Source organism: Centruroides vittatus, unplaced genomic scaffold, assembly GCF_030686945.1.
Source record: "Centruroides vittatus isolate TY-2023 unplaced genomic scaffold, ASM3068694v2 contig_455, whole genome shotgun sequence".
Classification (NCBI taxonomy): domain Eukaryota; kingdom Metazoa; phylum Arthropoda; class Arachnida; order Scorpiones; family Buthidae; genus Centruroides; species Centruroides vittatus.
In genome coordinates, this window is record NW_027122251.1 from 280,217 (window position 1) to 295,182 (window position 14,966).

The 14,966-nt window shown below is 29.3% G+C and overlaps 1 protein-coding gene across 1 annotated transcript; it reads left to right on the forward strand.

The window, feature by feature from the left end:
• The first annotated feature begins 1,301 nt into the window (after nucleotides 1–1,301).
• Nucleotides 1,302–13,679, forward strand: LOC136977354 (patched domain-containing protein 3-like). Its single transcript, XM_067272814.1, has 4 exons — nucleotides 1,302–1,824; nucleotides 3,834–4,151; nucleotides 6,140–6,847; nucleotides 13,507–13,679. The coding sequence occupies exons 1-4, from the start codon at nucleotides 1,302–1,304 to the stop codon at nucleotides 13,677–13,679; spliced, it is 1,722 nt and encodes a 573-aa protein (XP_067128915.1).
• Nucleotides 13,680–14,966: the final 1,287 nt, after the last annotated feature.

A 14,966-nucleotide genomic window follows, 5' to 3' on the forward strand; every position in this document is an offset into this window, starting at 1 on the left:
CAACAAAACTGATCTGTTTGTAATTTAAAAACAATAACAACGTAAAAAAACTGTTTTTCTTTTACTAAAGTAGCATAACAGTCGATACGAAACGGAGTGTTTCATGCTGCCGAAAAAGTTAAGCAACTTGCTGGATATTTTATTATTATAGAGTATCTTTTATTTTCTTTTAACATAAAATTAACTTCTAAACTAATAACGATACCACTGTCAATTCCTGTTCAAAATTATTTTGGAAAAGAATATTGTATTTCTCTTTACTAAACAAAAGAAAATACAATTTACGGAAAGCTGGTTTTGTTGCGAATATTAGTAATTACTCCATCAATTACCTAAGTGCAAATAATTGTAAAAATTAAAAAAACAGTTTCGACATTTTTCAAGTCATTTTCAAAAAATATTGGACTTTTTAAATTTTACATTTTTAAATTAAATCATCCCACTATTTTTGTATAATATATATATATATATATATTTAATTTTCATTAATATTGATAGTAGTCGATGCATTTAAACCGTGTTTTATTCAAAAGTATTTTTTTCAAACTTTTACTTGGCGTGAAATCAGAGACTGTCAGTTCAAGAGTTTTGGCAGTTTATTTTATATTAATGGTAGCAGAAAACGTCTTGATACAGACACATTACGAACACCTTCGATTTAATCTTTAATATTTTTCTATTGTTACAATTGTTTAACAAATGTTTAAAGATTCAATATTTTTATGACGTCTTTCAAAGTTTAATTATTTTCTTTTTTAGAAATTTATCGTACGAATCAAGAACAATATAGATCAATTGCTATAAAGTATACTACAAAGAATAGAACAATGAAGATAACTTTCGTAAGCGACTCATTATCCTTTGTATTTGAAAAACTGGGTAGAATTATAGCACGGCATCCAATATACATTATCATAGCATCAGTGCTTCTATCAGTTCTACTTTCCATGGGATTACTGAAACTTAAAACATCAGAACTTGTAGATTACCTAGTAAAGTCTGACAGAGGAAAGATCTACAAAGATAAACAATTCGTTGAGAAAACATTTCCGATAAACACATCTGATTTCTATGATTTCACCAGAATTACCGATCGACCACAAGCAGCAATAGTTTACATTAAAAGTAAACACAAAAACAATTTAATTCGAAAAGACAATTTACTCGAAATCAAACTCTTGGATGAAATTATTAAGAATATAACGATTGTTGAAGATGGAAAAGTAATAAATTATAGTGTAATATGTGGAATTGTGAACGAGAAGTGCACGGAAAATCCTATAATAAATATAATGTCAGAAATGGATGATCTACTTTCTGGAAGAAAGAAGTTAAAATTTCCTATACAAATCGATCCGCTTACTTACAGATACGATATGTGGATACTTAACCTTGGAGGAGTAAAATATGACGAAAAAGGATATGTTAAAGCAGTAGAATGCATGAGACTTTTTTATGCTGTGGACGAATCTGATTTTCATAAAACACATTGGATTCGAGAATGGCGTAAAGCGTTTTTGTCGAATGTCAACAAAATGAACTTTCATTCTATTGAAGTTTACCCGTGTCCAATATTAGCTACTGAATTAGATGTCGAAGTTCTTGCTGAGGAAATTAAACCTTTGTTAAGTGTAGCTTTTATTCTGGCAACATTATTCTGTGTAATGACGTACATGACGAACAGTTGGGTAAGAAGTAAACCGTGGATGGGAATTGCTGCAGTTGTATCTGCTGGATTATCAGTGATATCTTCTTTCGGACTGATGAGTGCATGCGGAGTAGAAAACATTAAGTATAATATTCTTCTACCGTTTCTAATTCTTGGTAAGTATAAATTTGGAAGTTCAGTTTAGTCACATTGACTAGACTTACATAGTTGCAAATGCAATTCGTTACACCTATTTGGCGCTCAAATATACCAGGGACACTTTTATCCAAACACTGGTGTGCATGAGAATATTCATCGCTGCCACATAATAGTGTACTAGGAATAATGTTACCGCATACGTCTATCAATTAAAGAATTTATATATAATAATTAATAACGTTTTCGCATTATTATTATTATATATAATAACTTATTTACGTTTAAAAATTTAGATTTCAAAAATTATCTTTATAAAAAATTAGAAATGCCTACTGAATAGTAATTATTTCATTTAGATTATACACTCCTAGCAAAATGTCTTTATCTTCTATTAAATTATATGTAGGCATACAGTATAAAATACACTTTTATCTTTACAAAGATTTTTTTCTTTTCGTATTGCGTTTCCTACTCCAAAGTAAAAATTTATATACTTTTCATATCAAAACTTTACTTGTATCTTAACCATTTTCTTTATTTCCACAAAAAAACATAAGCAATTCTGTTAAAGAAATTATAATGACTGCTTTTTCGAAATATGTAAATGACACAAATATTGACGTTTTAAAGGTACATTTTGAAGGTATAAAGATTAGAAGTATTTTTATAACAAATATTATCGAAAGGTGAAGGCAAATAAGATTTCATTTTATAAAATTGGAATTAAATTACAACTTGTATATTAATGAATATCCTATTAAACAAAATTCAATTCGATAGTGCTAAAAAAGCATATTAAAATGATAGTAAGAAAGTACCGGATGAAACCCAGGCCAGATATTGTTACAATGTGAAAATAGGTAATTTAGATTTTTCATGGTAAATATCCCAACTTCTCGACACGTTCAACAGTTAGAGCAATATAAGTTTTAACGTAAATTTTATATTAACAATGAAGTCTGCTGTTTAAGTATTTTTGTTAAGTATGCTTACAGTTATTCACTGACTTTTTGTTGTGTAGTAAAAAATTCTGCACATCCAATCTGAATCACCAAAAACGAGACCTTCAGACTTCGGAAAAAATATAATAGCGGGGATAAAATTTTATAAATGATAGTTCCACCAAATAAAACTGTCTAGTCACCATAAGGTGTTCATGAACATGTAGAGATATCAAACAGCCTAATTAAAAGGAAACAAATTAATTAATTATTTTTCAAAATAATCATTTCAACTTTAAATATATATTTTAAGTAATTTTTACAGATCGAGAAACATATATAAAATTCGCCTTTTGTAATATAAGTGATTTTGGTCAGAAGGCTGAGTGTTCAAAGTATTAGCCTGCCGATCTAGGAGACCCGGATTCGAATACGGACAGGGTCGAAAATAATTCCCATATATTTTTCGAGAGTTGTCCGTTCGGATATGTCGGGCTCGTCCTTTTCCACCTGGTCTCCCCTTTGCGGGCCTGGCCGAACAAATAATTGTCGTACTCAAAAGAGGCCCTCTTAGTGCTCACAGCGTAGAAAGAGCTAAGAAAAAAGTTACAAATGATCCACACTACGTAAAATAAGAGGTCTTACCATTCACATTGATTCTTCTAGTACTAAAATTATTTACTTTTTATATTCAGTGCATTGAAAAATCTGTATCAACTAATAAATTTTTCCTCGAGATTTTACTTTTCTAAATTAATAAACAGTTTTACGACAAATTTCGAAAAATTTTTGCGATTGCTGAAGCGCTATAATGATCACTTATTTTACTGAACGTGGCTATGTTCAGTAAAATGAGCCAATTTAGCCAATTTAGCCAATTTAGCCAATTTAGTTCTACGAGTATTTTTCAATTTACGTTCCGTAAATTGAAAAATACTCGTTGAACTAAATTGAAGCTCAGGTTAATTATTTTTACTTCAGTTACATTGTTTTCATTAATCTCAAACACTTTTTGAATAAACATTTTATATGAAATGTAATATATTTATTTATTTAAACATTTAGCATTTATGCATTTTTTGCAGCTACAGAGATAGACGACGCCTTTGTGATAGTAGCGAATTGGAGAATTACGAATGTTCAAGATAGCGTACAAGCACGAATGGAGAAAACGTATTCCAAATCTGCAGTTTCTATAACCATAACTACTTTAACAAATATATTATCTTTTTGCATAGCGATGACAGCAGAATTTCCTGGCGTGAGGATCTTCTCTTATTATGCTACTACTTGCGTGTGCTTCACTTATCTGTACCAGATTATGTTTTTTGGATCGTGTCTAGCTCTTAGTGGATACAGAGAAGAGAAATCATTAAATGCATTTACATTTAAAGTTGTGAAAGGTAAAGTCTTTTTTTACATTGATCAGATTAAAAGTAATTTACATATAGAAGTTTCCGATTTCAGTAGTTATAATTTACACGAACTGAAACATTTCTCCAAAATAAATGTTTCAATAAACACATTTAATACGTTTTGTATGTGTTAAATTTATATAAATGAAAATATAAATAAAAATAATAAAATGATAATTCGTTTTTAGTGAACGAAACTAAATAGTGTATAATGTTTCGTTTAATTTTCTTCTACAATTTATTATAAAATGGAAAAAAAAAGATTTATCTTTATATATGTAAGAACATTAAACGAACGTCATTCATTTGTTATTTCTCAAATTTATTACATCGATTTATTACAAACAAAAATAAGCAATCTTTTTTCCTTTTTCATTATTTTTTTATGTTCATTAATTATGTAATTATTTATCAAGATTATGTTCATTTTTTATATATTAAAATATATATTTATAAATTATATATCAATTGTTTAGTTACATATTTTTACGACGAGAAAGACTTGGATTCAATTTACAAAGTTTTTTTAGCTATATTTTCTGCACTTTCATCAAACATAAAAATTTCCTAAGGGTTTTTTTAAATGCATAGAAATTCAATAATTCGTGTGATGTTAAATGAAAACGAATACTTACGTAGGAATTTTATTTTATCAGCTGTGTTTATATGTAACAGGGGGCGATCTGTCAAAAATTACCCTTTAAGATTGTAAATTTCTGGACTCAAGAGAACTTGAATGCAAAAACATTTGTGAATTTTTTTCTGTTTATATGGATGTTAATGTATGAGTGGAGCATGATAAGTTCATTCTCTTTGAACGTTGATAACACTCGTTCTTATGTGTAAACGTTCTACAAATTTGTATGGAGGTTTGTATAGTAGAGGTTTGTCTACCAATTATGAAGTACTGTTTGCCAGATCTCACTAATGGTTATATTCTTGTTTAAATTCATTTTACTTTCTATTATTTTAATAATTTCAAGTGTTCATATAATTTCCTTTTAAGTAATATTTAATTTAATTTAATTTTTTTTTTTTTTTGAGAATTTTAACTTCATTTAGTAAAATCTCGCAACCTTCCTCATAACAAAGTATGGCAACTGCAGGAAATTCTATACATAATGTTATTTCGTTGCATTATATCAATTTTTGTATTAATAATTTCTTTGCTTTCTAGTAAGTTTCAACTTTATTATACTAGAGCAAAAATAATATTTATGGTTTTAATGAAATTAACGATGACGATAACATCCTAAGTCAATATTTGTGTTAATTAAAAATCTCATATAAATATAAATTTTTAATGCAGTTGAAACACCCTTAGATAATTCTTTTGTTTGATAAAAGTAAATAACTGTTTATAAAAAGACGTTACAATAAATTAAAAACAAAGATGTCACGTCGTAGAAAATTGTAAGTAGAGAATTAATGGTTAACCGGTTACTGCGCAGTTTCGATACTAAGTCAAGATGGCGACCGTAATCGGCGCCATCTTGAAACCATAAGTAATATTAACCGAATTAATATATACTGTAAAAGTGAAAATTTGCTTTGATACATAATAATATACATAAGAAGATGAACATAAAAATCACATTAAAGGGTGAAACAGGATTCGCTAAGCACCTGTATGAAATAACAATGAAACAAAAATTAAACCAAAATGCAATTTTGATTAAATTAATGTTCATTCTTGTTGAAATAAATTCAAAACAAACAATATGGTACCGAATATGAAAGACTATTATCAAACTTTCAAAAAAGTTTAGTTATTGCAAAGCATTATATATTTAATATGCTAATAGATATAAATGATATTCTGTAGTATTAATGTTACGTAGTAAACTAAACTAGATATTTTTTTTATACGTATCAAAATATTTTACCTTAATTAAATATGCTACATATAAAAACTTCTTTCTACACTATAATTATGTGTTTTACAATTCTACTTACTTGACATTTGTTATTTTCAGAAAAATTCAACGAAAATCAATCAAGTGAGAAAAATGAATTAACTTTTATGAACTTCTTCAGAGAATATTTAGCTGAATTTCTTTCTTATCCCTTCACCAAAGTATTGGTTATAATTTTGTATATAATTAATCTTACAATAGGTATTTGGGGAGTAACATTTCTACATGAAGGATTAAATGTTTTTACGTTTTATCCAAAAGATTCTAAAATTACAGAAGGATATCGAATGTTTTATGACTATTTTACTGAATTTGCATTTCCTATTCATGTTGTCTTTAACGAAACATTAGATTATTCTCAGGTAGAAGTTCAGAATTCTATTGAAAATTTAATGATAAATCTCAGATCTCACCCAAACGTCGCTGGTTCGGAATTCGAATTCTCCTGGTTGAAATATTACAAAGAATTTCAAAATCATCCAGTATCAAAATTTGCCTTGAGAGGTTATAATATGACGCAAAAACAAGATTTCATTGACGGCCTTCGCAATGTGTTCTTGAGAATCAAAGCAGCCAGACAATTTCTAAGTGATATAGTTTTTAACAACAATTACACAGACATTACATGCAGTCGATTTTTCTTATTAACAAAGAATCTTACTCAGGGACAGACTGAGCGTACAGTAATTACAGATATGTGGAAAATTTCAGAACAATCAGATTTACCAATAATTATATATTCTTGCTATACTTCATCGATAGAACAAAGTATTATTACCAAACAAATTACTCTTCGGATATTTTGGTTAACAGCCGTTCTATTATTTATTGTTTTTATTTCGTTCGTTCCAAACGTTATTTGTGCAATAATTGTTGCAATAGCTGTTGTTTCAATAATTGTCGAAACCGTTGGATACATGTCGTTGTGGGCTGTTAATCTTGACGTTTTCTCAATGATGGTCATAATACTTTGTAACGGATTCTGTGTTAATTATCCGACTCACATATCTTATGCTTTTCTGACTTCGTCACATTCCGATTCGAAAGAAAAGCTTAAGGAATCTCTTTATCACGTTGGTTTTCCCATACTGCAAGGTTCGATGTCCACAATTATCGTATCACTAGTATTTCTGTATAACAATATGTATGTATACATAACATTCGTAAAAATCATTGTTATTATATCTCTACAAACGTTTTTCCATGCTGTGGCTATTATTCCTGTATTTCTTAGCATACTATCTTGCTTATTTGGAAAAAAATTTAAGATTAATTGTTTTGATAATGTTAAAAATGAATATAATTCTATTCGCACTGTTGAGAATTCAAAGTAAGTGTATGAAACTGAATTGTTTTCAGTAGTGCTGAAGTCGCTATAGAAAGCAGTAAGGGATAAATACGTTTCTATGTTTTTTATATCCAAGACGTTATTATAATTATTTTTTCAAAATTATTATTAAAATGCCTGTTAGTAAATTTTTCTTTTATGGACAAGAACGAATTCGAGGAATTTGCTTTGTATATTTTATAGCCGTTTTTTCTTTTGTTATTTATCTATAAGTTTCATGACACCAAAATCACCATAATATTGTATAATTTAATTTTCGTAATAGCTATTTCGAATTTTCTATCAATTTGAAGGATTCATCAAAGTGCCGTTGTAATTTGGAAAGTTGATTGTGATTTTATTAAAGCAATACTGGTATTTGGGAATAAAATATTACGTTTCAACAGTTGGTTTTATTCAGGGTAACGACTCTCAATTAAAATTCAATGTCAAATATAATTTTTAAGAAACTAAAATACGTCAGATAAAACCAACTAATGAAAGACATTTCTATGCTTTTGTCATTGAGTTCTCTCTTCATTTATGAAATTAATTTAGTGAAAGTGTATGATATCATCCATGCTTGCTTACTACTGTACTGGGTTTGCATGCGTAAACTTGCCGAATGACGCAGTAACTATTTACTCTAATGTCAAATTTTTGCATGTTTAAATGGTAACAATAAAGTTATTTTGTATGCATAAATGTACAAAGTGAAACTTGTAATTTGAGGTCGTAACAACGTTATTCAATGTAATTCTTAATACTTTTATTGCTCTGATATCTTAACTAATAAGAATGATTTCGAAGAAATGTTTCTAATTCCGTTTACGGTAAATTCAACATTTTACGGTCTTCCATTTCTTTCATAATGTTCTTCATTTTGTTCTGCGTGACCTTTCTGATTGTGTTAAGAATTTAGTTTTGAGTCTTTGGTTTGCTTCCTTCATAGCTTGTAATTAGTTTTGTTATTAGATTAGTTTTCTATCTCAGGGTTTTGGCATATTTCGAAATCATATTATGTTCTTTTAGTCTATTATGTACACTACTACAATACAGATATGTTCTTCTAACGAGCGTTCGAATTAAAAAAGCAATGCAAAATTTACATACTCTAGATAATAAATACTAACAGCAACTTTTAAATGTTACATGTTATAAATTGTAAAACCCATTTAGATTCTCATTACGTAAAAGGTCTAGAATAAATATGTATATTTAATGTTATTTTCATGTAAAGTGTGTTTTTTAATCAGTTGTTTCTAGATAGCAGCTCCATATACTATGTTACTATCTATACTTACATTAATTAGTTCAGTTTATCGCTAATATAAATACATATGTAAATTATGTTTAAATTTCTGTTTAAAATGTAACTCAAACATTAATTGCAATTGATAGATTTTTATCAATCATTAAGAAGTTATTCTATTTTAAAATAAATGAATATCATAAATTATAAAATAGTTATATTTTAAATTCACGCATTTTTATAAATTTTGAATAAAAACGAAATATTTTGAATAAACTTTCAATTACAAAATTACTACCAGATTATTAAATGTAAGGTTATTATACACAACCGGTATTATAACAGCCAATCATTTTAAACTTCTGAAATCTTAACACTTTATGCATTAAACAGTAAGAACGCAATGCCAAGAAATAGTAAATTTCAGAGGCTGAAATTCGAAAAATATATGAATTACGATGTCTTGGAAAGTTTCAGAGAAATAGCTACCATAATTAATGTTTGCAACCACTAACATAAATGTACTACAGTTTATTTTAATTTTTAAATTTGTTATGTCAATTGTTAAGTATTGTAGAAAGTCGTTCATCCGAACCGCGGTTATTCGAATTGTCGGTTATCCGAACGCTTTTCAGTCGGACTGTGTCGTGCCGAATCGAACGTTTTTGATACTAGATTTACTTCTAAAGTATAATTTTTATGTTTTTATATTATCCAATATATTTATTTTGTTTGTACAAAATAAAAAAATAATTTTTAACAATACAATAACCTCGATTATTATTATAAAAATTTTCGTTAGGCTTAAAATCGACGAAAATTCAACCCGAAGCGGCACGCAACGGAGAAAAATTTAAACATTGGACAGGTTAATATATTTCTTCGTAAATAACCGATTATCCGAACAACCCAATTAATTCAGAACGACTCTCTACTGTATAATATAATATGTTGATACGTCAAGCATCAATTTGATTTTGCCCCATGATATTGTTGTAATGTTAAATGATGTAAAGAAAGACATTATATAAAATATGTACCTATCATATTTTGAATTACTTGATTTAATAAATAGTATTTTTACAAATAAATATATTACGTTTATATGTATTTTCAGTATTCGCGTGCACCGTGTGTTTGTCATATTACACGGACAAGAGAATTGTATTGTGGTTTATCTCTAAATGCATACATTCCTATAATTTCTTAAGAATGCGGTTTTAGTTTGTATATCAAATAATTAATAACCTTATAGTTTAAATCCTTATTGTTGAAATTTGACTAATCCAAAATATTCAAAGAAACGATAAGCTTAAAAACGAAATTTACAGAATGATACCGGGTGTTTTCTAAGAAAAGGAAACTGAGCTTTGCGGTGTACGTTTTATTGTTTCGGTTGTAACGAAAACACAAATGTGGCACATAAGCAGTTATTTTTTCATTCCAATCTGTTTACAAAGAACATTATGAAACAACAAAAGAAAATTGATTGCTGGTTTATTATGATATAGTATCACAATAATTTTATTAGAAAATAGAAATAAAATAAAAATACAAATTAATTTAATTGTGTACAATATACATGTTCAAAAATAGTACTCTACAAACAGTAAATGTATTTTTATTAAACCTTTTAATGGATTTGCTAATATATCATTATTATCATCAGCCATTTTAAAGTTTCGAAATTTTAATGCTTTAACTGTTTTAAGCAGTAATGACACAATGCCAAGAAATCGCAAATTTACAGAGGCTGATAATTAAAAGATATATAAATTAAAAAGTGCTGAAAAGAGTTTAGAAGAAATAACTGCAATAATTAGCTAATCATTCTAAAACTGCCGCGCCCAATGTATGGACGAAGCAACAAAATTATGGATAACTGAGAAGAATTGGTCTGTCCATCCGTCGTACCTTAATCTCGAGAACAGCATTAGACATATCAAAGCTGAGATCAGATTTGAAAAGTTTAATGGCACGAGGTCCTAATTAAGTATATTTAAACTTCCAGTTTGCAGCGGAAATCACGTTATTTCAATTTACAATTTTTCCTGAGTTTTATTGATCAGCACGATGTCTATCTGATAGGAAAAGTATGATGTACAGGGAGCAAAACACCACTAATTTGAGGTGGCAAGTAGGGTTTCTCAAACTGGATTCCGGGATCACGGTTGTTTTTTTAACCCGGGAAATATCCCGGGAAATTTTTCTTATCCCGGGAAATCTCGCAAATTTCTTAAAAATTCACTTTTTTCTTATTTTACGTTAAGGTTGAAAAAATTTTGCAAATAGAAAGTATCATTAACTCATAAACTGTCAGAATACATTTGTATTTATTAATTTTAAACCTACTTGTTAGTTTTTTTTTAATTTTTGCTCGTTATGGCACGTCACAAATGGTCAATAATCAATACGTAGCTTATTTGTGGCAGAACTCTCAAAATTCTTTACCAGTAAAATCTGGAATAATTGTGCTCACACTGTCTTAATTTTTAACCATGCCCAGTAGCTTCAATGACTGCGTAACGCCAAGTTGTACAAATTGAGCAAGGATACAGACGAGTACGAAGTCAGCGAGTATGAAGTTTTTCTTCATAATCTGATTATTAAAGACAAACAAACTGCCGAATTATTGAGCTATGATGTTTCTATTAAAGTAGTCGAGGTAGACAAATCAAGAATACTAGGGAACAAAAGAAGTACTACAATCTGAAAAACGAACTAGAAATCTTCCAGGATGCAGGTGAAAAACATATAATATTTGTCTTCTCTTAAATGCATTAAACACGATTCCAATCACATCAATTGAATCGGAAAAAGCATTCTCGGTAGCGAGACTTTTCATTACTAAAATAAGAATTAGATTGAGTGATCGGAGTATTGACCATCTTTAATTTTTAAAATCTTATAAAAATTTACAATATTTTGTATTATATTTTATTTAAAAAATCAAAAATTACCTTGTAAGTTAGAAGTTTGATCCAAATTCATTTTTCTTTAAATTTACAACTTAATTCAAAGTCATTTTTTGTTGTATGCCGTTTCCAGCAAACTTTAATAAATTTTTTCTATTAGTGAAAATTTCTATGTCATTCAAAGGTAATTTTTAATATATATCTTACACAGCATTATTAATATGATTTTGGAGGTTGCAGAACGTATTAAATTACTTTAGAAAACGAAAAATAATAACATCATTTGATTTCATGATATTTTGTATATCTTAAAAATAATTAATTTTGTCATGGGATTTCCCGGGATACCGGGAAACAGTACACTTTTATCTGGAATCCCGAGACAAGCAAAAGATCGGGAAATGAGAAACCCTAGTGGCAAGCATATAATTTAAGTTAAATTAATTACAAATATGAAAAGATTAATTGCTGGATTTTGGGTTGGTTTCCTGTGTAGTTTTTGTAACTGAAAAGAAGTGGATACAAGAAAAAATAACCTTGCAAAAATAAAGAAAAAATTTTTTATACGAAGTAAGAAGCAGCTATGCACTAGACAAAATAATTTAATTTTATTTGAACCTTTAATTGGTGGAAATAATTGTTTTTTAAGAAGACAGTTCTACAGTCCATGCATCAAAATTAACTAAAACTGGTTTGTCAATGAAAAAATAAAAGTATTAGACTAGAAATGCAGGTCTTAGTCAAATAGAAAATTTATGAAGTATAATGACAAAAATAGTTTATTGTCATAACAAAAAGTTATCTCATGTAAACCAGTTAAAATAATGTGGATTTTTTGGATTAAAACTGTGCCTAATAGTGTGTTTAATGTTATTCAAATGAAGGAGACAGACTAAATATTAAATTATTAGATTTTACGAAAAATATGGTGTTCTGATAACCGTTACATTTAAAAACGTAGTTAATTTAAAAATTTATGTATAAATATCTTAATTATTATTATCAAATATTTATGATTATAAAATTTTAACACTGTTTGTCATTCTGAGTGAGAATTCAAAGTAGGCACGAATAAATTGGAATAAAGGCTTACTATTCGAAAAAAAACATTGACATAACAATTACCTACTACAACACCGCATGAGTTAACATGCGTTTTTACAACTACTAAAATTTTATTTGTATAAACGCATAATGGTTGGTAATATGAAATTACAGAAGCCATTTTGTTTTATGTCAAACTATTGTTACAAGTGGTCGTTTCTGCCATTTGATGGTGCACTCAGAAAAAATTTATAAACGAATACCGAATATGAAATAAATCGTTTATATTTGAATGTATTTTTACATTATTCAAAGCCTTTCTACAGAAGAGTCCCTTATTGCAATCGTTTGTGATTATAATAAATTGTTTTCATATTTTACACCATTGTTCAGGAAAAACAAGAAAAGGAACTTTGCAGGCACGTGACCTAGGTTCGTTTGGGTTTCAGCTGCTCTTGTGTTCTCTTTTATCTTTCGCATTTCTCATTTTTACATAAAAGCAGTTTGGAACTTTACACTACTTGTCATAAGAAATTTGATTTTTATAAAATTTTTGTTTATTGTTAATAAATGTTTTATTTTTAATAAACTTTGATTTACTTATTTTTGTAGCAGTTTAAAAATACAGTGACAAACAAGATGTAATACTCATTATTAATTTTAAATGACTTAAGCACTAAAAATATTTTTATCACAATGAGATTGAAATCAACAGATTAAATCTGCTTTAAAATAATATATATATACAGTTATGAACAGTGTAAGAACATTCTTTAAAATTTTAGTCCATTTATAGGATAAGGGACAAATTAGCTCACCATGGAGAAAATTCCCAGGACTGTGTTAGGAAACATAAAAAGTTTCTTTCCGCTATTGCCAATATACTCAGGCAATCCACAGGGATTCTGCATCACAGAATTTTTCGTGTCCATGACAGACTTGGCAGAAATTGCAGCATGGACCAAGATGCAAATAATGGCAATGTCCAAATTACGACTGACCGGAATAGCTCAGGAATTCGTGCAAAAAAAATATGTGGATAAAATATGTGGAAGATTTTAATACGTTTAAGAAACTAACAATTGAACGCTTTGAACAAGTTCTGTACTCATTTAGTCTTAATAAATTTTATGCCTGCGTCCAGAAGAGGGATGAAGATGACCAGACGTATATGCAGTGCAGTTGCAGTCACTGGCCACAGAGATAGAAATGGAACAATTAGGATCGGACGATGTGGAGGCAGCTATAATTCAGTGGGTGCAAGGTCGCAAGTTGGACGAGCATCTAAAAGTTTAATTCTTGAATGGATTAGATCGAAAAACAAGACAGGGAGTCATCTTACGCGAGCCAGACACGTTCGATGAGGCCCTTAACGCCACTATCTGCAAGGAGGCAATATAAAGTCTTACTGCACACTCCGCGCGATTATTATACCTATAAGAGAAATCGAGCCCACTAACGAGAACTAGGAAACATTAACTGCAGCAATAAACGAGCTTAGAAATAGATTGGATGACTTAACTAGAAGACTGACCCAAATAACCAAAAGAGGTTGGAATAATGTGCGAATTATACAAGACCAAATTAATAGACCAAACCCAAGTTTCTGACAAAGCAAACATTGCCGAAATACGCCCTGTTGCCAAATAAAGGGATCAAACGAATCCAAACATAACGGAATAGAGACCAATCAGACTCTTCAATGGAGGACAAAGATATATGGTAAAGAACAATTCGAATAACAGATGCCCAATCCTATCATTTTATTCTATGTTAACAATTTACCTATTAAATTCGCTATAGACCCCGAATTAAACTACACGCTTTTGTCAAAGGAGATGACAAATAAATTAAAGGGCAAAGCATAAAATTTGGAACTAGAAAAAAATTAGAAAGCTCAAACGAATTTCCCATCCAAACTATTGGCATGGCAGTGCCAACAGCTAAATTGTGCGGTCAGAAGTTCTCTATGCCATGCGAAATAGCTTGATCCGATGTTACTGCCCTTTGTGAAGGGATGTCATGGACAAGACGTCATCGAAAACAAGGAGTAGCTCTCGACTTAGAAAATGAACAATTAATACTGCCTAATAAGAAAGTAGTTTATTTCTGTTCCCTTCGCTCTACGACAAAGAGGAAAAGGCGAGAAAAGACTAACGCTAAAGAGGAGAGCTGGACTCTGGAAACAGAAATAATTAGAATAATGCGTAAATCTCCCACACCTACCCAACAGCAGAAAGGTCAGAGACCTCTAGTGAAGTCGACAATAAGCAGAATCAGGAATCTCACTTAATCCGAATTGTGCGATCAACACCTCATGCAGGAGACAAGAAAAGCGACCAGAACCGG